Source organism: Mustela putorius, unplaced genomic scaffold (assembly GCF_011764305.1).
Source record: "Mustela putorius furo isolate JIRA1106 unplaced genomic scaffold, ASM1176430v1.1 tig00000095_pilon_pilon_pilon, whole genome shotgun sequence".
Lineage (NCBI taxonomy): Eukaryota > Metazoa > Chordata > Mammalia > Carnivora > Mustelidae > Mustela > Mustela putorius.
Window position 1 is genome coordinate 41,083,119 of NW_025421280.1, and position 19,442 is coordinate 41,102,560.

General features: G+C 64.7%; 2 protein-coding genes across 3 annotated transcripts; one reads left to right on the forward strand and one right to left on the reverse strand.

Annotated features, from left to right (window-relative positions):
* The first annotated feature begins 7,098 nt into the window (after positions 1-7,098).
* PRSS57 (serine protease 57) lies at positions 7,099-11,551 on the forward strand. Its single transcript, XM_004778129.3, has 5 exons — positions 7,099-7,331; positions 7,583-7,736; positions 8,020-8,164; positions 9,789-10,052; positions 11,152-11,551. Exons 1-5 carry the CDS (start codon positions 7,253-7,255, stop codon positions 11,536-11,538), a joined length of 1,029 nt encoding a protein of 342 aa, XP_004778186.1. The 5' UTR covers positions 7,099-7,252; the 3' UTR covers positions 11,539-11,551.
* A 426-nt stretch (positions 11,552-11,977) lies between these two features.
* Positions 11,978-17,756, reverse strand: FSTL3 (follistatin like 3). 2 transcript variants are annotated; one of them, XM_045088187.1, is made up of 5 exons: positions 17,554-17,756; positions 16,079-16,345; positions 13,821-14,036; positions 13,240-13,467; positions 11,978-13,149 (listed from the first exon to the last, which is right to left on the reverse strand). In XM_045088187.1, the coding sequence occupies exons 1-5, from the start codon at positions 17,654-17,656 to the stop codon at positions 13,097-13,099; spliced, it is 867 nt and encodes a 288-aa protein (XP_044944122.1). In that variant the 5' UTR covers positions 17,657-17,756; the 3' UTR covers positions 11,978-13,096. The 2 variants fall into 2 exon arrangements, with proteins under 2 accessions (XP_044944122.1, XP_044944128.1); XM_045088193.1 differs by having other exon boundaries at positions 16,079-16,264; positions 17,554-17,755.
* Between the last annotated feature and the right edge of the window lie 1,686 nt (positions 17,757-19,442).

Sequence of the window (19,442 nt, forward strand, 5' to 3'; positions counted from 1 at the left end):
GGCGGACTAAGGCCTGGCGGCCGGGGCTGCGCGGCGCGGGGGCGGCGGCACCGGCTCGGGCATCGCCCCGCGCGCGGCTGTTTATTGTCCGGGCGGCGGCGGGCGCAGGGGGTGGGCTGGGCGCGCGCGTCGCCGCCGCCGCCGCTGCGCGTCCTGCGCTCGCTCCCCGCGCGCTCCCTGCCGGCTCCCGGCGCCGCGGCCCCGCGCCCGCCCCCTGCCGGCCGCCGCCCGCCCCGCAGCGCCCCCCGCGCGGCGCCCCGGAGTGGGGGAGGGGGGGCGGGGCCCAGCCGCGCACCCCCGCCGTGCAGCCCCGGTCCCAGGGCGGCCGCCGCTCGGGGCCTGCGGAGCCCAGGTGCCCCCCGCCCCCTCCCAGCTCGTGGCCCGGAGGGGGCGCGGCGGGGGGCACACAGCCCCAGCGAGCCAGGGACGGCTGGGGCCGGGGAGGGGGTGTCCAGGCCGCTGCTGCGACCTGAAGGTCCGGGAGAAGAGCGTCCAGGTGGAGGGCGCCGGCCGGAGCCGAGCTGCGCTGGTGGGGCTGAGCCGCACCTGCCTGCCGGGGGAGGAATGAAAACACCGCCATTGCCGAGCGCTGGGCAATCAAAATTGATCCATTTAATGCGCCCCCCAGCTCCCGTGGCCACACTGCAGGTCCCTGCGGCCAGAGGGAGGGAAGGGGCAGTGGGGAGAGCCCACCGAGCGCAGGCCTTGTTCCAAGAGCACTGGGGAGCCAGAGCAGACTTCAGAGCAGGAGAGGGCTCAGCCTGTTTTATGTTTGTGAAGGCCCTTCCCGCGGCCAGGTGGGGAGTGGACTAAGGACAGCAAAGAGGGGAGGCTTGGAGGCCGAGAAGGGGACCCCCAGGGACAGGATGGAGGCCGGACCGGGCTGAGGCAGGAGAATTCTGGACAGATCTTGAAAGGGGATCCGGCAGGACTGCCGCCAGATGGGATGTGGGATCACAGGTATGAGAGTCCCCCTGTCTCCTGGGGAGCCCCCGGAAGGACACAATGACATGGACAGGGTCGGAGGGATGATAAGGGTGACATTGGGTGGACATCTGGACACCAACATTGGGGTTCAGTGTGAGGCCCAGGGGTAGCAATGGGGTTCCCCAGCCTGGGGAGGCCTGGGCAAGGTGATGCCACCCTGGTTCCTTGTAGTCCGTCCTGAGTTCGTCACGTTGCAAGTGTCACCAAGTAGACCCCACAGGCCGGGAGTGAGGCAGGACCTGTCCCCACCAACATGCAGACAGTGGCCCCAACGTCCCGGGTAGGAACCCAGGACACGAGAACACTAGTCCCTGGCCCTGAACACATATGGGGTCTGAAGTGGGGGAAAGTAGAGTCTTCAGTAAAAGGAGGGGTGTGCGTAGAGGGAAGTAACCTCAAACGAGCCTTGAGTGGGGAGGGTCTTTGCTTCTTCCTCTTTGCTGCGAATGCGTGCCCCTCCGCACGAGCACCGTGAGGTGAGATCACACACCAAGAGCACACAGAAAAGCCCCGAGAAGTCTCAGGGGTCTCTCTCTCAGAGAGCCTGTGTGCCCCTGGGTCTGTTTCTTAACCTCTCTGGGCTTCCTTCCCCCACCTCCCAGGGCTGCTAGAGGGTGCGAGCGAGCCGGGCACACAAGCTCAGGTTCAGCACTTCTGTAGAAGACCGGATAGTTGATGTGCTCAGCATTGCGGGCCAGACGGTCTCTGTCGTGAGGAGTCAGCTCTGCCCTTGCGGCGTCCAGGCCACCAGAGCAAGACACAAATGCTTCCGTGTTGCCGTGTGCCGGTAAAGCTTTATTTACAGAGCAGGTGCCCGGCCAGGTTTGACACCACACCAGGTGCTCAGCAAGAGTGGGGGGAGTGGTTTCATCACTGCCCCTCTGCCTCCAAGTCCATGGAGAGAGCCCACGTAGATTTCTCTGGCACCTGCTGTACCCCTGACCCGTTAGGTGCCTGGACACAGAAGCCTCGCCCCGGGACATGGGTGTTTGGGGTCTGGAGGTTTGAGAGATTGATGGGTGTGTTTTTCACAAGAACAGGAGGGAAAGCAGGAGAGTGTACTCCTGGGGAGGCTGATGGGAGCAATGGTCCCTTCCCTGCCCTAACCTTCCCAGGGTGCCCACCTCCCTCAGATCAAAAGCAAGGTCCTCGCAGGGTCCCCCGAACATGGGCTCCAATACCCACGGTCTCGGGCATGTTCCAGGGGACCAGCCTGGAGGCGACGCCCCAGGAGACGGGGACACGGGCGGGGCAGAGACAGTGAGCAGGCAGCCTGGGCAGCAGGGGAGGCAGGCCTCGGCCAGGAGGTGGGCCAGGGCGGGGCGACCTGGGGGCCAGAGCCGAGCTTTCTCCCGGAGAGGCCGGAGAGGCCACGTCAGCCACACCCCGTCCTCTCCCTTCAGTGCCCGGCAGCCCCCATCCCAGTCTGGTTCACTGCACTCTCGGCTGGCCCCTCGCTGGGCCATGTGCCCCCACGGTTTCCATGACAACACCCCCCAACCCACACACCACTGCCTTGGCCACCTCTGCTCATCCTGGGCGTGGCCACCCCCAGGGCTTGGCCCAGCACCCCTGTCCTGCCCTGAGCTCCAGCCTGCGCCAGACATCCCCTGGGACCCTGGGACTTCAGGGGGCGTTCTCACTCCCCAAAGCCCCCTCTTCCCCTGTCCCTGAGTCAGGGACGCCCTTACCTCCCCGGGCTCTGATCCCAGCTCAGGCCTTGTGTCCACGCCACCCCCTGTCACCAGCCCCACAGTTTCCCGAGTCTCCCTGCCTCTTCTGTGCACGGGACAGCTCTGTCCTAACCTGTCCCCGTTAGACACCTGCTGTGGCTCTCCAGGGCCCCGTGGCCTACCTCCCAGGTCCAGCGGAGCCCTGCCAAGCCTTGCCCTCTCTTCATGCCCCCACCCCACACCCAGACACCCCACGTCAGCACCCGCTGCACCCGCCTCCAGGAGCATCTCCCACTCTTGCCCACGGTTACTGGGTCTCTCCAGTTCCCGGCCTTAGAGCCCGAACCCTGCCCTGTCCTTCTCTGGCCACCCCTGTGCCACTTGACCCTTCTGGCAGATGGTGTCATCCACCCGGTCCCCCCGGGCACAGACCTGTCTTCCCAGCACGCACAGCAGGTGCTCAGCAAACACCCACGGGATGACCGGTTTCCTGTCTCCCATGGTCCACTCTGAAGTCCCCCGTAAGGCAGAGGGCGCCAGTGCCACGTGCAGAGGGGCACATGGGGACTCTGCAAGGGGAACCTCGGGCACCCAGGCCCTTGCTGAGCCCCCTCTGACACTCGGAGCTGCCCCAGTCCCCTACCCCAGAGGTGGGGTGGCTCTAGGGACCCCAGTAATGGCCAAGCTTCTTCCCTCAAAGCCCTCCCAGGGAGGAAAGCAGGAGCCGTGAGGGCGGACAAGGTGGGCAGAGCTGGTGGGGCTCTGACCCCTAGCCTCAGTTTACCCACTGGTTCCCCATGTACAAGGCACTCACCCCTGCACACCTCTTCAGCTCTCTGCCAGGCCTCTGGGTCTAAGAGAGGTAGACGGGTGCATGCAGCCCCTTGCTCGCGAGGGCCCGGAGTCCAGAGGGGCGCTCGTGGGACACAGGACGTCACTGGGGGCTGTGTTTACTCCTGAGGCAGCCCGGCATCTGCCACAAGAAAAACGGAGCGATGTCCTTGGAGCGCTCCTTACAATAACGGAGAGAAGTAAAGTGTGTGCGTTAAACAAGTGGCCGCCGAGGGACCAGCACCGCTACGAGGCTCTCGAGGGCACCCCCACCTGGGCCGGCCGCTCACGAGCTCTCAGTCCCATAACTTCCACTCTCATACGCCCCCTGAAGGGGCTGTGAAGGGATGAGCCAGACAGAAGGGGCTCCGGGGCACCCCCTCCCCAGCCTCATGGCCCGAACCCCAGGCCCAGCTCGGATCAGGCCCTGCACAGAGCCGCATGTCAGGAGCCACGGCTGCCACCATCTTCCCGGCCTGTGCCATGGCCCTGGGAGCCCCAGCCTTTGCAGGTGAGGGGTGCGGGACTGTTCTTGGTCTCACAAAGCGAGCTGCTCTGGCTGAGTCAGCTTTGGGTCCCATCTGCCATTGGGCAGAATCGAAATGTGCTCCTGGGGAGGCTGTGTCCTCTGCACCTGACAGGTGCTCAGAAAAAGAAATTCATCTGAGGGGCACCTGGGCGGCTCAATGGGTTGAAGCCTCTGCGTTCGGCTCAGGTCATGATCCCAGGGTCCTGGGATGGAGCCCCACATCGGGCTCTGTGCTCAGCGGGGACCCTGCTTCCTCCTCTCTCTCTGCCTGCTTCTCTGCCTCCTTGTGATCTCTGTCTGTCGAATAAATAAATAAATGAAATCTTAAAAAAAAGAAATTAATCTGACCCTGAGTTAAACTCCTCCACATATAAAGAGCACCAGCAAGTCAATAACAAAAGTAAGTGTTCAGTAAAGGGAGCTATGAGCATCACTGCTGCCATCACCACTGTTACTGCGGCAGAGTCCAGTCCTACTGGGAGAGCCACCCAAATCCTCCGTGGGAAGACCCTTCAAGGACTCAGGTCCACAGCTCTGGGTTTCAGACCCTCTGCTGTGCAGCCCAGACAAGTCAGGCTCTCCTCTCTGGGCCTCCGCTGAGGAAATGGAAATGCTGAGCCCCAGGCTGCCTGCTCCTCGGGGCTTTGGGGAGCTTGGTTGTTTGAGACCAGGAAGGACGGTTAAGTTTCACAAGCGTTCCCCAGATGGGAAGGAAATGAGCCGGGGGGGGGGGTGCGGAATCAGCCTTTGTCAGAGGCAGCAGCCCCGCCTTGTAGTTCCCTCGCTGTGCAACCGTGGCCAAGCCACTTACCCTCTCTGTGCATCGGTTTCTCCACCGATCATGGGAATAGAAACAACATCAACGTCCCCGGGTGGCTGTAGGACCCCTGCATGAGGTGATGCGTGTGCCAGCCCCCAAGGGAGTGTGGCCTGGGACGACAGCCCCAGTGGACCAGAGCAGAGTCCCCCATGGCCCTTGGAGACACATCCCCTGCCACCGGCAGCTGGGCTCTGGGCTGCCACGCAGGGTCTGACCCGAGCAGAGACTGCTGTCACAGGGAACTTCCCGTAGGGTCTTGGGTTCGTGGTGGCTCCTCCCACTGCTCTGACCTGTCCCCACAGACACAGCGGCTTAGAATGATTTTCCCTTATTACCGAGCAGTGGGCCTCACCAGGCTGACCTCTGGGGGCCAGGCTGCTGGCTGGGCCGCTCCCTCCAAGCGGAGCTGGGCTGCTGCACCCCTGCCCCACGGTCTTTGAGGCTCTGGGCCTCATCTGTAAAATGAGATCAGGAACTGGGGCGGGTCAGATATGGCCCCAAAGACGTCCCCATCCTGGTCCTGGGACCCAGGATGTCTCCCCTCCTGCAGTGGAGGGAGCCTCGTCAGGGCCGCGAGCCAGGGGTGACCCTGGGTTCTCGGGGTGCCCGGCGTCCTCACCAGGTCTTCATGAGAGGGAGGCAGAGGGCGGGGGTCCCAGAGACGGGCAGACCCCGCGCTGCTGGCGGGGAGGATGGAGGGGGCCGCGGACCAGGAAAGGGCAGGAGCCGGGTCTCCCTGAGCCCCGGGGGGACCAGCCCTGCCCGCCGGGGTTTTAGGACTTCCGAGCCCAGAACCATCAGAGAATTGGTGTGTGCCGGCGCGATCCACTGGGTGAGTGGGAGGCCGGGCAGCCTCTGGGGGCCGCGGCTCCTCACTCCTGTGGCTCTGCCCCACGGGACCAGGGAGGTGGGGTCACGGGGGGCCCGCGAGGTGGTGGCCCCCCCAGGAGCCCCTTCATGGCGTCCCTGTAGCTGGTGAAGTCATCTTCCCTGGCCACGTGCTTGCTGGGCCAGAGAGGGGCTGGGGCGGGCTCCAGCCGAGCACCCGGTCCTCTTACCGCCCCGAAGGGAAGGTCAGTGTCCCCTGTGCTGGTGGGAGGGTGGACCGCTCACCAGGCTCCCCACACCAGCCAGCTGGACAGTCACCACCTCCAGCGCCCAAAGGGGGCCAGGCCGGCAAGCGACAGAAGGGCACTGTGGAGGGAGGGTGCGTGAGCCTTCCCTCGGCGAGGGGCTCAGGACGAAGCCCGAGTGCACAGCCACACGCCTGTGGCTCAGGCCACTGTTCCTGCTGTCACCCCCGTCTCTCTCGGTCTCTGCCCTCCCAGGGTCTCCCCACGTCTCCTCTCCATCTGCCCCACACACTTGCCAGGCTAGACACCCCCACCCCCACGCCCAGGGTGCCTCAGGCCACGACAACCCCCCAGCACTGGTCGAGGCCAGCGCACACATCCATGGTCATCGGGGCCCGGACGCCCGTGGAGCGTCTGGTGGGGGGCCATCCTGAGGGACGTGCTCTGCACCTTTGCTGGCCCTGGGGACTTGGAAGCATGGACGGGGTGAGCCTGAAACTCCCTCCAGGTGGAAACACTGGCCCCCGTGCCTCAGTTTCCCCACCTCTGACCCGCAGCCACCCTCTTCTGCTGGGTCCTCCACGCCATGCAGGCTGATCAGTACCAGTGGGGGCCCCGGGGCCAGTGCCCTGGTCTCAGCACAGCCTCTGCCCGGGGACGTGTGTCCCGAGGCTTCCCCAGGCCCTGCTGCTAGCGCCCGGCTCCCAAGCCCTCAGAAGCCTCTGCCTTGTGGGCCGGGGACCCCTGTCCGTGTCCATGTCCTCCAGTCGGCTCAAGTGTGCATTAGCCGTGACCCCAGATCACCAGCCCACACCCCGTGTCCCTGCAGAACATCAGCACCGTGGGGCAGGGGGCTGTGTCCCTGTCACAGTTCCACTGCAGGCTCCTGCCCCAGGCTGGTATACCGTCAGCACTTGATAAATGCTACCCGACAGCAACAGTCACAGGCCCCGAGGTCTCTGTGGGGCTGCCGACGGGGGGCCACGCAGCGTGGAGGCCAGACCCCGTTCACTGACACCCCGGGAGGCAGCCATGGGCACGGCTCTGCTGGGCGAAGTGAGGCACAGAGGGTGAGCGACCGCTGGCGTCACAGGACCCCACAGAGCCGGGTTTGTCCCCGGCAGGCAGCCTCTCGAGCCACCTGCTCTTCCCCTGGCTGCCCTGTTTCCTGACCTCCTGTGGCTTCTCGGAAGCAGCAGGGCAGAACTGGGCGTTGCTGGCAGGGCCTGGCAGACCTCTGACCACAGGCCACAGCCAGGTTTCCCCTTCCCGGGCCGTTGGTGAGGGTGGGGGCCGTGTCTTGCTGAGCTCTGGAAGGAGCCGCGGGCCTGCGACTACCATGGGCCCCAGGGCAGGGGAGCGGGGTCGCCTGCTGCTGACCGTGGCCGTGGTCCTCACGCTGCCTCCGAGGCCCGCAGGTGAGAGCCCCTGACCGGCTGGGTCGTGGCCCCGCTTGTCTTGGGGGCCGCGGGGGTGGGTGGAGGCCCAGGCCCGGGCTTTCTGGGGTCCAGACCCCTCCCAGCATGCTTGGGGACCTTCCCCGGCTCCCTGCCCCTGCCCATCTCGACCCGCTGGCCCCCACCGCCCCCCACTCCAGCAGGGCCCCAGCTGTCCATTCCCACCACCCCTACCCCTGCCCCATCCTGACGCAGTCCTGCCCCGCCTGCAGGCTCCTGGGGCGCCCGGATCATTGGGGGTCACGAAGTGATGCCCCACTCCCGACCTTACATGGTATCTGTGCAATTTGAGGGCCAGCACCACTGTGGGGGCTTCCTGCTGCGAGCCCGCTGGGTGGTCTCCGCAGCCCACTGCTTCAGCCACAGGTGAGCCCGCAAGGGGGGGCCCTGCCCCCACCTCCGCTGCGGGGGGTGGGCTGCTCACCTGATGGCGGGGGTGCGGCGGGGGGGTTCAGGGTGTGAGGACCACAGCCCGGTGTCCACCCCAGCACCTCGTTCTGATGCCAACGCATGTCACTGCCCCACGATTTGTGAGCGCCGTGACTGCAGGGGGCATGGAGACGTGCAGGGTGGCGATCGCGGGGCTCTGGTCAGAGTCCCAGGGGCCACCGAGGCCCCGGTCTCGCTCTCAAGCCTCCTGCCCCCGCAGGGACCCCCGCACGGGCCTGGTGGTGCTGGGGGCTCACGTCCTGCGTGCCCCGGAGCCTACACAGCAAGTGTTTGGCATCTCCGCCGTCATCAGGCACCCGGACTACCAGCCCGACATCCACGCCAATGACATCTGTCTGCTGCTGGTGAGCTGGGGGGTGGGGGCTGGACTCTGGTCTGGCCTGTCCCAGGCCTCCCCCATGATGGCCCAATGGCTACGTTCGAAAACCAGCCGGAGGGATCCCATGAGCACCCAAGTCAGGTCACATCGCTCCTCTGCCCTCCGTGCCTCCCGCATCCTCCCCGCAGAGCGCCACCCGGGCGGGCTGAGCAGTCAGCATCTCCGCATGCTCAAACCCCCGGGGCTTTGCACAGGCTGTGGCTCCCTCCAGGTCACTGCTCCCACAGACACCGCCTGGCTCTCTCCTCCCCTCAACTCTCTCAAGTCTGCTCGAGTGCCCCCTTCTCAGGAGGGCCCCTCTGCAAGCTGCCCCTGCCCCCACCGTCTCCCCAGCCCTTCCCGCTGGCCCACCGCTCTTGGGTCACCGCCTCCACCTCCAGACTTGGAGGACAGGGGTTTTTATCTCCCTCGTGGCCATTTGCGGCCCACAGGAGGCCTGGACATTCAGAAGAGATGAGACTCTGAGGCAACAGATACTCCGACCCCTTCCCCCCCAGGCCCCTTGTGGGTTTTCTGGGCAGGAAGAAGCTCCTCCCATAAATGTGGGCTTCCCTCCCTGCCAACACAGCCTGCATCCCTATGGTGTCCCCATGGCCCCCTCCTGCTTGGGGGCCACCCCCGTATCTCCCACTCAGGTGCCCAAATTCAATTCCAGGCACCCCAGGAATCTTAAAGGGAAAACACTTCAAACCTGCTCTCCAATGTGGAGAAAAGTCAAAACCAAGGGACACTCAGCACCACAGAAACAGGCCCCTGGGAACACCAGGTCTTGGGGTGCCGGGTTCTCTTGGCAAAAGGAGAAGGGGCGGCATGTGTCAGCGGCAAACCTCGCATGTGGATTTGCTCATCTGTGAAACCCCAAACCTGGAATCCACAGCTCACCCATCCTATTATGCAGCGGGGGAAACTGAAGCTGGCGTACGGTCAGCAGCACGGCTAAGGCTAGGGAGTGAGGACCAAAACTGGGGGCCCAAGTCATTCATTCCATAAACACTGATTGAGCGCCCCAACGTGTGCTGGGCACCGGGGTTAAAGCTGTGAACAAACAGCCCCAGGGCTGCTCCCCTTAGAGCCTCTGGTCCAACAGGGTGGCAGCTGAGTCAAAGGGCCCTGACGGGGCAGAGGGGAGACCAGAGGAGGCTCCGTCCTATCCTGGGAGTCTAGGAAGTCTCCCTTGAGGAGGTAACATCTAAGATGAGACCTGAAAGCTGGAGAGGAAAGGTGTTCCCCACCCAGGGGTGGGGCGGGGGGGGGGCGGGACCAGGGACCTGCAGGAAATTCATTCTGCCTGGAGGGGAGGGCCCAATGGTGAGCCAAGAGGTATTGTCCCAAGAACAACAGGGAGCTACAGAAGGCCTTCCAAGCTGGGGAGATGCTGGTTAGCAGAGCACTTCAGCTGTGGGGGAGGCCAGTGTCCTGGTCCGGGAGGGTGAGGCCTGATGGGAAGGGCCTCCTGACGGCCTGGTGATGGTTGCTACTCATTTCCGTCCTTGAGGCCAAGAAGAGACCAGGTGTCATGATGGGTAAACTGAGGCAGGGACACTGATGGGTGGTTGGGGGTAACCCTTAACTCAGAGGTTTCTCTGCAGCTGAACAGCTCTGCTGTCCTGGGTCCCGCAGTGGGGCTGCTGAAGCTGCCGCGGAGAGACGCCAGGCCACTCAAGGCTGGGGCACAGTGCCAGGTGGCGGGCTGGGGCTCCGTATCAGACTTTGAGGACCTGCCGCCCGGGCTGATGGAGGCTGAGGTCCGCGTGCTGAGCCTGGACGTCTGCAACAGCTCTTGGAGGGGCCAGCTGAGCCCTGCCATGCTCTGCACCCAAAGTGGGGACCGCCGGCGGCGTGGCTTCTGCTCAGTAAGATACTGTCTCCACCCTGCCTGCCTAGGGTATGGGGAAAAGGATGAGGCCTACAGAGAGGGCTAGAGGTGGGCAGAGGCTTGGGAACTAAGTCCCAGCTCACCTTTGAGACCAGTTGAGACCTCACCTGACACCCTGGAAGGACAAATAATTTTCCAAGGTCACAGGGCTGTCATGTACAGCCGTGCAGGTTGTACACTGCACAGAGAGCCACAGATTTGTGTATCCATAAGCAGTGTTCAGTAGCGGGGCAGTACACATTGCAACCAAGCAGTCCCTGCTCCTGAGACCCTGTGTAGACTAATGACAGCCCTGGCCCTGAAGCTGAGGGAGAAACTCAACCTGGAGGATTTTTTATTCCAGGCGAAGAGTATAATGATTCAAAACACAGACTCTGGAGTCCAGCTGCCTGGACCCAAATCCAGACTGTGCCACTTCCCAGGTGTGTGGCCTTGGAAAAGTCACCTCACTTCTCTGGACCTTTTTCCATCTGTAAAACTGCCACACTAGTAGTACCCCCTTCATAGCATCAGAGCTGGTTCTAGATTACAGTTAGGGTGACGGGACTGGAGAGGGGATGGAGGGCAGAAAGCGGGAATTTTAGGGTGAGTGTTCAGGGAGGCTTCTCTGAGGGGAGCACCCTTTGAGCTGAGATTTGAAGGAGTCTTAAGGAGATCTGAGGGAAGGTATGCCAGACAGAGAGACCCATCTCAGGGCTGCCATGTACAGCAGTGCTGGTCACCTACTGCACAAAGTTCCACAGACTTGTATCGTTACACCAGCAGCGTCGGGTGGGGACAGTAACGAGTCTCAAGGGTATGGAAACAGCCCAGAGACCGAAGCAAGCTTGGTTACTCTAGGAACAGCCTGCGAGGCCGGTGGGGCCAAACCCAGGGACAGGAGGGTAGACAGGTGGGTGAGAGCGGGACACCCACGGCCCCTGAAGGCCGCAAGTGTGGTTCCTGCTGGAAGAACACGAGGCGGCCATGGAAGATCTCGAGGCAGGGAGGGTCCTGGTCAGATTTGCGCATAGAAGCCCCTTCAGGGAAAGAGGCCTAGAGATGGACCTGACCTTGCCTTTCCTCCAACCCCTCAGGCCGACTCTGGGGGGCCCCTGGTGTGCAGGAACCGGGCCCATGGCCTTGTCTCTTTCTCCGGACTCTGGTGTGGCGACCGCAAGACCCCCGATGTGTACACACAGGTGTCTGCCTTTGTGAGCTGGATATGGGATGTGGTTCGAAGGCCCCGGCCCAGCCCCCTGCCCAGGACCACCGGGTCCCTGCGCAGCCACCAGAACCACAACAGCACTGGGGATAGAGACGGGATGGCGAATGACTCAGACAGCTCCTTCCCCAGAAATCCCATGGCCTGGCAGGTCATCCACAGGCCCCCACAGGCCCCGGGGAAGCCTGGTGGGTACGGGGTTGGGGTGGGGCAGGAGACGGCATCCGTGCCAAACCCAAATGACCAAATAAAACGTTAACCGAATAACCAGACGGGACGACTCATCTCCAGGGTGCGTCCACTCCTTCGAGCTTCTCTCGTGCCTCACCGTGGCTGAGGGTCTGGCTTTGCCACGGCCTCCCTGAGTGACCTGGGGCCACTCGCTTCAGGACCCAGGCCCCTCACCAGCCTCCTGGCCTCTGCCCACGCAGTGCCCCCAACGTGGACCTCCTTCAGCCCCCAGCTAACCGCAGCCACCTTGATCCCTCTTGCATCTCCTGCCCTAGAGAGGCTTCCTCCCCCGCCCTCCAGGTCCACACATCATTGTCCTCAGCTGTCTCCCTGGCGGCTGTCCGTGGCCCAGACGTACACACTGAGGCCCAGAGACAGGAGGGGTCTCCCCCACTCACCACCCTAACAGCACCCCAGGTGCCTGGGTGGTAACCCATTACACAGAGGCGGAGGGAGCAAACCAAGGCTTGGACTCTCTGGAGTGGAGTCTTTATTTCTTTGGTGAGGCAGAACCCCAGGCTGGTGGACGCACCCTGGCCTTGTTGGGAGCCCACGGGCACTTCTCAGGGTCACAGGTAAGGCACTTCTGAGGGGCTAGGGGAGGGTGAGCACAGCTGGCCCTGTGTGTCTCCCCGCCAAACTTGGAGCTGTGCTCTTGCCTGCTGGGGGCTCCTGATGTGTGGCCTGAGCCTCTGGCCCCCATACAGACACGGGGTGGGATTACCCAGCAACAGCCCAGACAGAAGGCAGAGACTCTACCCAAGGCCAGCACCTGGTTGGTGTCAAGACTCCCGAGCCGACTGCAGGGTGAGGAGGGTCCAGCTGGGCACTGGGCGGAGGCTCCGCCGGGACCAGTCTCATGGGACCAGGGGTTCTGATCCAGACGTCATCTGCGGATGGGACTGCCAAAACTAGTGTGCCGCTCAGACACGCAGCTCCAGGAGGCAGGGCACGGAGTGGGTGCTGGCACACACACCCCACCCCAGGGCCTGTGGGTGAGCAGGGGGTGTGCCCACGGGGTCCTGCCCTAAGTGCACGGGGCACCACTGGACATAATGCTCTGGCTCAAGGCCAGTGTCAGGAGACACAGATGGCGGCCCCTCCCCTCACCCCGTCCAGGGGACAAACTGGGCTTTCCTAAGGGGCCACCACAGGACATACTCGGGAAACAAGGGCAGGACGGCAGGTAGCCCTGGCGTCCTCGAGCTGGCTGGGGACGATGGCTGCTTCCTCGGCCTGTCTGAGGCCTGGGCAGGTTCGAGACTCACTTACACGCCCAGGCCTTAGTCCCAGTCTGTAGTCTAGAAGGCTGGGGAGCTTCTTCACTAACTGTCAGCAGGGGTGAGTCCCCAGCCCTCTCCGAGCAGCGATAATTAAGTTGTCCCCTAGAGCAGAAGCAGCGGGGGTCCTCCTGGGCAGCTCCGTGCCACAGCCCCAGGCCTCCTCCCCCAATCCTTCCAAAGTATCGTCAGGGGGCTCCCGGCCCAGGCTCTGGGGAGCGTCCATGGGACATAAATTAGACTCGGCTGCGGCAATAAATAAAGCGGGGAGGCCTTGAACGCCAGGCCCAAGTCGACCCCACAGGCTCACACGAAGTTCTCCTCCTCCTCCGACTCTGCGTCTGACGGCCCAGGGGCGCCTGCAGAGCGGGGGGGAAGAAAAGAGAGATGGGGGCGCGGAGAGGGGCGGGACGCTGGACCCCGCCGCCGCTCCCCGCTCCGCGCCGCACCTGCACAGCTGCCCGGGTGGCGCACGCCGATCGAGCGGCCCAGGAAGCAGGTGGCCTGGCGGAGGTGGCACGAGGACATGTAGGTGACGTTGTTGTTGCCGCAGAGCTCCTGGCCGGGGCTGGAGGGCGCGGGACAGGGCGCCGCGCGACACACCACGCAGTGAGCACTGCCCGTCTGGTCCACCACGCACGACTGCGGCCGCGGGCACAGGACGTGCGCGCACGACTCTGCGAGCGGGGCGCGGGGGCGGGTCAGGGGCGCTGGCGGGCCGCAGGCAGGCTCCACCCCAGGCCCCGCCCCCGAGCGAAAGCCACACCCCTTCCGCGCGCCTCGCCCTCACTCCGGCCACACCCAAGCCCCGCCCCTCTGGCCGCATCCGCAAGCCCCGCCCTGAGTCACGCACTCCTATCTTCCACCCCACGTGAGCCCCAGACCTCCCCTTCCAAAACCGCACCCCGGTTTCCCTCATTCCAGCGACGCACAGCTGACCCAATCCAGAGGCGCCCTCCCTGGAGGCCAGTTATTAGGCCCCGCCCCGCCCGCCGGCCCCGCCCCGCGCCCCGGCCCCGCCCCCACGTACTGCGGCAGCGTCCCGGGTACATGACGCGCAGGTCCGGGTGGCCGCGGCAGCGCGCGGCGCGCAGCTCGCACTCGTCGCGGTAGGTGGCGCCGTCCGAGCCGCAGACCTGCAGGCGCGCCGGGAGCCCCGCGCAGTCGGGCGCGCACTCGCAGCGCGGGCGGCCCCCCTGCATGCGGCACGCCTTGCCGGGGCCGCACTCCACGCCCTCGCACGAATCTGCGGACACAGGGCACGCGCGCGTGGGAGGGGGCCGCGTGGCCGAGGCCGGAGGGCCGCGGAGGCCGCGCGGAGCGGGGTCCGGGCCGCAGCCGGAGAGCACAGGCGAGGGCGGCTGGCTCGGAGTGTGGGTGCCGAGATCAGCCCCGGGCCGGGTGGGGCGGGAGTCGAGGCTGGGGCTCTGGAGGCGGGGCTCAGAGGGGGCGGGAACGGGGCGGGGGGGGGGCTGTCTGCCCGGAATCGGGGGGTTCGGGAACGAGCTTCCAGGGCCCGGTCCCGCTCGCGCTCCGCAGCTGGGCCACCCGCTCGGGCTGGCGCCTGTTCCCTGATCTACGCGCCGGGAAGGGACGGCAGGCGGGGGCCCCGGCTGCGTCAGCGGACGGGGGGGCCCCGCCGGGTCCATGCGCGGGTCTGGGGAGGACGGGCAGCGTCCGTTCCCCGGGCCCGCCAGGACCAACCCCGAGGAGGCGGCGGGGAGGGCGGGGCGTTGGCACTGGGCCCTGAGGCTCATTTCCTGGGGAGGGGGCTTCCCACATCCCGGGCCTGATGAACCAGGGGTTACCCCTGCCCTCCCCCAATTCTCACTCAGGGAAACAGGCCTGGGCAGGGCAGTTCTCTCTCTGGGGTCTCCAACTCCACCCAGCACCCCTCTCCCCGGACCTTGGGAAATGCAGATCAGACCGGCCCCAGCCCCACTGGTGGGCGGCTCCCCTTACAGGCCCTCCCAGCCACCCCCAACGAGGTGATGCCATGTTGTCAGCATTTTACAAAAGGGAGAAACTGAGGCCCCGTCACAGCTGTGGGTGGACGCGAGCCAAGGGCTCCTCCAAAGGAAAACTCCAGACCCCAGATGGGCCCCGCCCCCCCAGTTCTGTTGCTTGTGGTCCTGGAGGGCAGACTCGAGCTCTTGAGCGCAGCCTCAGTTTCCCCGTGTGTAAAGTGAGGCTGACTGGGGAAGCGCGCGCATAAAATGAGCGTGTGTGCTGGCACCCCCATGTCACCCCTGCCAGGGCATGTGGGCCGCACCTGGGCACCTCCCACACGGCTTGCCCACACACACATCTGGAAATACTCCCCCTGGGTGGCTCCACAAGCAGGAACGGAAGTGGGAGGACTGAGTTGCCCTCCCCAAGGCCAGATGAGATGGGGGGGCGGGGTGACCTGGACCTTATGCCTAGGCCCGGCCATTTTTTAAGTCTGTGCTCCCTCCAGAACCGCGGCTGGGTCCTCTTCCCAGAGCCCAGCGGGGGTTCCGGAGGGAGCCAGGGCAAACGGCACTGAGTGCAAGACCACCCAGCCAGACTGACCAGACTAGTCACGTCCCAGCGGCCCACTGCAGCCTCCTCGCTGCACCGGCCCCACCCACTAGCGCCCGATCCCATACTGTCTCCAGCTGGCAAACTCCTCATGACGCCTCAGCACCCTGATACTAATGCCCACCTCCTTCAAGCCATGCCCCCACACCCCCTCTGGGCCCCTGCATGTCTGGCCCAGACCATAGGCCCGGGAGGGCCCCCAGCCCCTCTCCAAGGCCAGGCACGTGTCTTGGCTCATTCATGCATTCGGTCCTCAAGGAGTTCCCAGTCTGATGGAGGAGGCAGCCGAGAACACTTCTCAGAACATGGGCCAGAAGGCGCATGCTTGTTAAATACACATCTCTTGTCCCAGCACAGATCCTTGGAATCTTGGGGGCTACGGGCAGATGAAGTGTTGGGAACACTGACTGGGGGGCGAGGCGACAGAGCCAAGCGGCCAGTCAGGAAAGCCCATTGTCCCTGGAGTCAGGTGTGAGTCCAGTGCATTTCTCCCAGGTGGGGTGCGGGAGGGAAAGCTCACCCCGGCAGGCCGGAAACGAGGCTGGGGAGCCCTCAGAGTTTCTTCCTGAGTCCTCAGAAGAGGCCGGAGAGAGTCCCCAGCCTCTCTCTGAACCCTGGATTCCCTCCACAAACACTCAGCCTCCTTCTGCATACCCTTGAGATGGGGAGCTCATTCCCAGTTCTCCCCCAGTGACCCTGACCTGTGGCTGACGCCCATGGTCTCACCTTTGCAGGGGAGGCAGTGGACGAGGCCCAGGAAGCCCAGGAGGCTGATCTTGTTCCCCGGGTGAGTGAAGTTGGACCAAGCGGTGTCAATGCTGCTGGAGGCACAGCACTCAGCTTGGCTGACGTCGGTCTTCAGCACCAGGCTGCACGTGGCCTCTCGACCCTGCTGCAGCCAGCACACGCCACCTGTGCACCGCAGGGCCGTCACTGCCACACCAGGGGTGCCCTCCTGCACCACTCCCAACACCCAGCTCCCGGCCCTAGGGGCTGCATACAGTTGGTGCTCAGTAACTGCAGAGGGATGATTGGCTCCCAAGCTGGGAAGGAGGACCAGAGAGCTGCAGGGGTGCTCCCATGCCAGCTCAGCTCTGGGTCCTTCTGGGATTCCCTGTCTTCTCGGAGCTCCACCCCCCACACAACCCCAACTCTTCCCACCTTTTGTCGCTCCAGGCCCCCAGACCCAGGCCTGGCATCCTGCCCAACCAGCCAAACGCCCAGAGCTGGACGTGTCAGGGTCAGTGGGCCCTGCAGCCGCCTCTCCGCCTCTGCCCTCTGTCTAGACAGCACCCGAGGGCACGCAGAGCCCCCCTCGCCTGGCAGCCCCCCCTTGCCTGGCCCGCCTCTTACTCACTCCAACTTGGGAACATTCCCCTTGCATGAGCTCACCATCTCCCTGGGGACACGGCCTTCGGGGAGGGGGCTCAGCTCTCCCCTTCGAGCGGGGCTGGGGTGGGGCTGCTGGCTGGGGTGGACAGGCAGAGAGCCCTCAGTTTCTGCACTCTAAACGGGGGCAGGAGAGGCCACAGCCCCCAGCCCAGAGAGCTCACTGGTTCCCAGGCGCTGCGCTGAGCGCCCTACACGGACCCGCTCTGGGAGCTCATCACCTTGGCACTCATCTTACAAAACGAGAAACTGAGGCCAGGACTGGGGCTGTTCCTTGCCCAGCATCCCCCAACAAGTGGCTGCTATGGGACTCCAACAGCCCAACCTGGGGAAGATATGAGACCTCAGGTGGAAGTCCTGGGTCCAGCCACCCAGCCCCACCTCTCCGGGTCTTCAGGACTCAAGCGGTTCAGGTTCAAGTCCTGAGTTTGCCACTTTTAAGCTGGGTGACCCTGCACCTCAGTTTCCCCATCTGGGAAATGGGCATAATGAGCTACACGCCCAGTTGGGCTATTGTATGCATTCTCCGACGGTTAGACTCAGCACCCAATAAATGTCAGCAGTCATTGGGACTACTCCTCTTGGCCATTGTGAAAGAGCCACATCTGCTGACCTCGTGGTGACCCTTCTTCAGGCCCTTTGGGGCTGGGGGAGGGGAGCCCCAAGCCCTCCCAGACTGAACCTGAGGAGGCCTCCCATCACCGGCTGCCACTAACGCCGCGCCCCCCCGACATCTCCCCCAAGGCCCGCATTCCGGGGCAGGCCCACGTGGGTGGCCCACCCCGCCCGCCCCTTCCGGCCGCCCCACTCACCGGGCGCGGGGTCCCCCGAGCCCACGGAGCCCACGAAGCCCACGGCCCAAGCCAGGGCCCCCCAGGGCAGTGGCCACAGTGGCCCCGGCGTCCCGGGACGCATGGCGGACGCAGAGACGGCGGCGGCCCCCGCGTCGGACGCGCGGGCGGGCGGCTGGGAGGGCGGCGGCACCGACTTCCCAGCGCGCGGCGGCCGGGCGCTCCCTATAAAGGTCCCGCGGGCTGCGGGCGGGGCGGGGCCGGGCCGGGGCGGGGCGCGAGGCCGTGTCGCGCCCGGTGTGTGCCTGGGCTGGGCCTGGCCACCCCGAGGGCAGCTGCGGGGGTGGGGCGGGGGTCATTCCCGGGAGCCCGAGGCTCGGGGAAGGTGTCCCTGCGGCCAGCGCCAGTGGGGCCAGACCGTGATTTCCGGGGCTCACGCTGCGTTTGCGGGGGGGTGTCTTCAGCCGGACGGCTGTGGCTGAGGCTGGAGTCCCGCGGGGAGCGGGTCTGCGGATCCGTGTATCACGTCGTGGTTTGCGAGCCGGCGCTCATGCGGCCCAGGCGCGACCTGGGCCCCCAACCTCCTCCCCGGCCCTAGGCGCCCACACACTCCAGAGACCTCAGCCGCAGCAACACCCACCCACTCACGCCCCCGGGCCCCTGGCGGCTGGAGCCCGTGGGCTCGGCTGGGTGCGAGCAGGCACAGGTGGGCGGGGGCTGGCTGGCCGCGGAGACGGAGGGGTGCGGGGTGCGGCAGAGTCACAAACGGCCCCGACTCGGGGACACACGGGAGCCATAGGCGAGACTTGCAGAGTGTGCCCCCCCCAAAAGCCTGGTCTTTGGGAGATGGCACCAACCCCCACCCCCACCCGCAGACATTTGCACGTCGTTCGCCCAGGCCACATCGGAAAGTCCTTGTATCGGGAGCCCTCGGCCTCCGGGACTCCCAGCCTTTCCACAATTTGTGACAGTGACGCCAGACATCAGCATGGTCCCGGAAGGAACTGAATGCACTGGGTCAGCCCGATGTTCCTCCTCTTCGGGAGTTTAACCCTCCTATCTGTGGGTCTCCCTGCCCCCAAATGGTCAGGGCCCTCTCCACATGTTCATGGGTCCTGGACAGCCCCATTCCGATTGAATTTGTAAGAAATCAAGACAATCTCCTAGGGCAAGGATTGTTGGGGGGTGCTGGGGTACCAGAGTGACCGAAGCTGACCCAGTCTCATCACCAGGCCCGCAGTTTGTAAGATTTATTTATTTATTTATTTATTTGACAGACAGTGATCACAAGTAGGCAGAGAGGCAGGCAGAGGGGGGGGGGGAGGCAGGCTCCCAGCTGAGCAGAGAGCCCGATATGGGGCTCGATCCCAGGACCCCGGGATCATGACCCAAGCCGAAGGCAGAGGCTTTAACCTGCTGAGCCACCCAGGCGCTCCCACGCCCGCGGTTTGTAAGGGCTGGAAAAACAAAATACATAGACGAACAAGTTAATAGATAACTTTGAAGAGTGGCAGTGCTTTCAGGAACATAAAAAGGATGAGAGCGATGGGGTCTTTCAAGGGCAGTGACCTCCTGTTGCTGCATCACCCCTCCCCGCCCCCGGCCCCAGGTGTGGAAGCCAAAGATTCCAGACCTCCCACATGCCTGCGATCTGCCACCGAGTATGCCACGCCGGGACCCCTTCCTCCATGTCAGCAGCTCAACTTGCCCCATGGGCCCCCACCAGCGGCCAGGGGCCACGCTCCTGTCCCGTGGCACTGAGGGAGGACACCAGCCGTCTCGCCTGTCCTTGACCTCTGACTGTGTGAGGGGATTCTCCCCTGGCTGGGGAGTGGGGCAAGGATGGGACCTGATGTTCTCATCAAGGGTGTGCGAGAGCCAGACACTGCGACCTTGGCCGAGACCTGACC

Excerpts from the sequence above, each read along its gene's own strand:
- PRSS57 (XM_004778129.3), top strand. The coding sequence starts at position 7,253 with ATGGGCCCCAGGGCAGGGGAGCGGGGTCGCCTGCTGCTGACCGTGGCC. Across the intron at positions 7,737-8,019 it reads GCCCACTGCTTCAGCCACAG|GGACCCCCGCACGGGCCTGG; the intron begins GTGAGCCCGCAA and ends CTGCCCCCGCAG. Across the intron at positions 8,165-9,788 it reads ATGACATCTGTCTGCTGCTG|CTGAACAGCTCTGCTGTCCT; the intron begins GTGAGCTGGGGG and ends GTTTCTCTGCAG.
- FSTL3 (XM_045088187.1), bottom strand. The coding sequence starts at position 17,656 with ATGCGTCCCGGGACGCCGGGGCCACTGTGGCCACTGCCCTGGGGGGCC. Across the intron at positions 14,037-16,078 it reads CCACTGCCTCCCCTGCAAAG|ATTCGTGCGAGGGCGTGGAG; the intron begins GTGAGACCATGG and ends CTGTGTCCGCAG. Across the intron at positions 13,150-13,239 it reads CCACCCGGGCAGCTGTGCAG|GCGCCCCTGGGCCGTCAGAC; the intron begins GTGCGGCGCGGA and ends CCCGCTCTGCAG.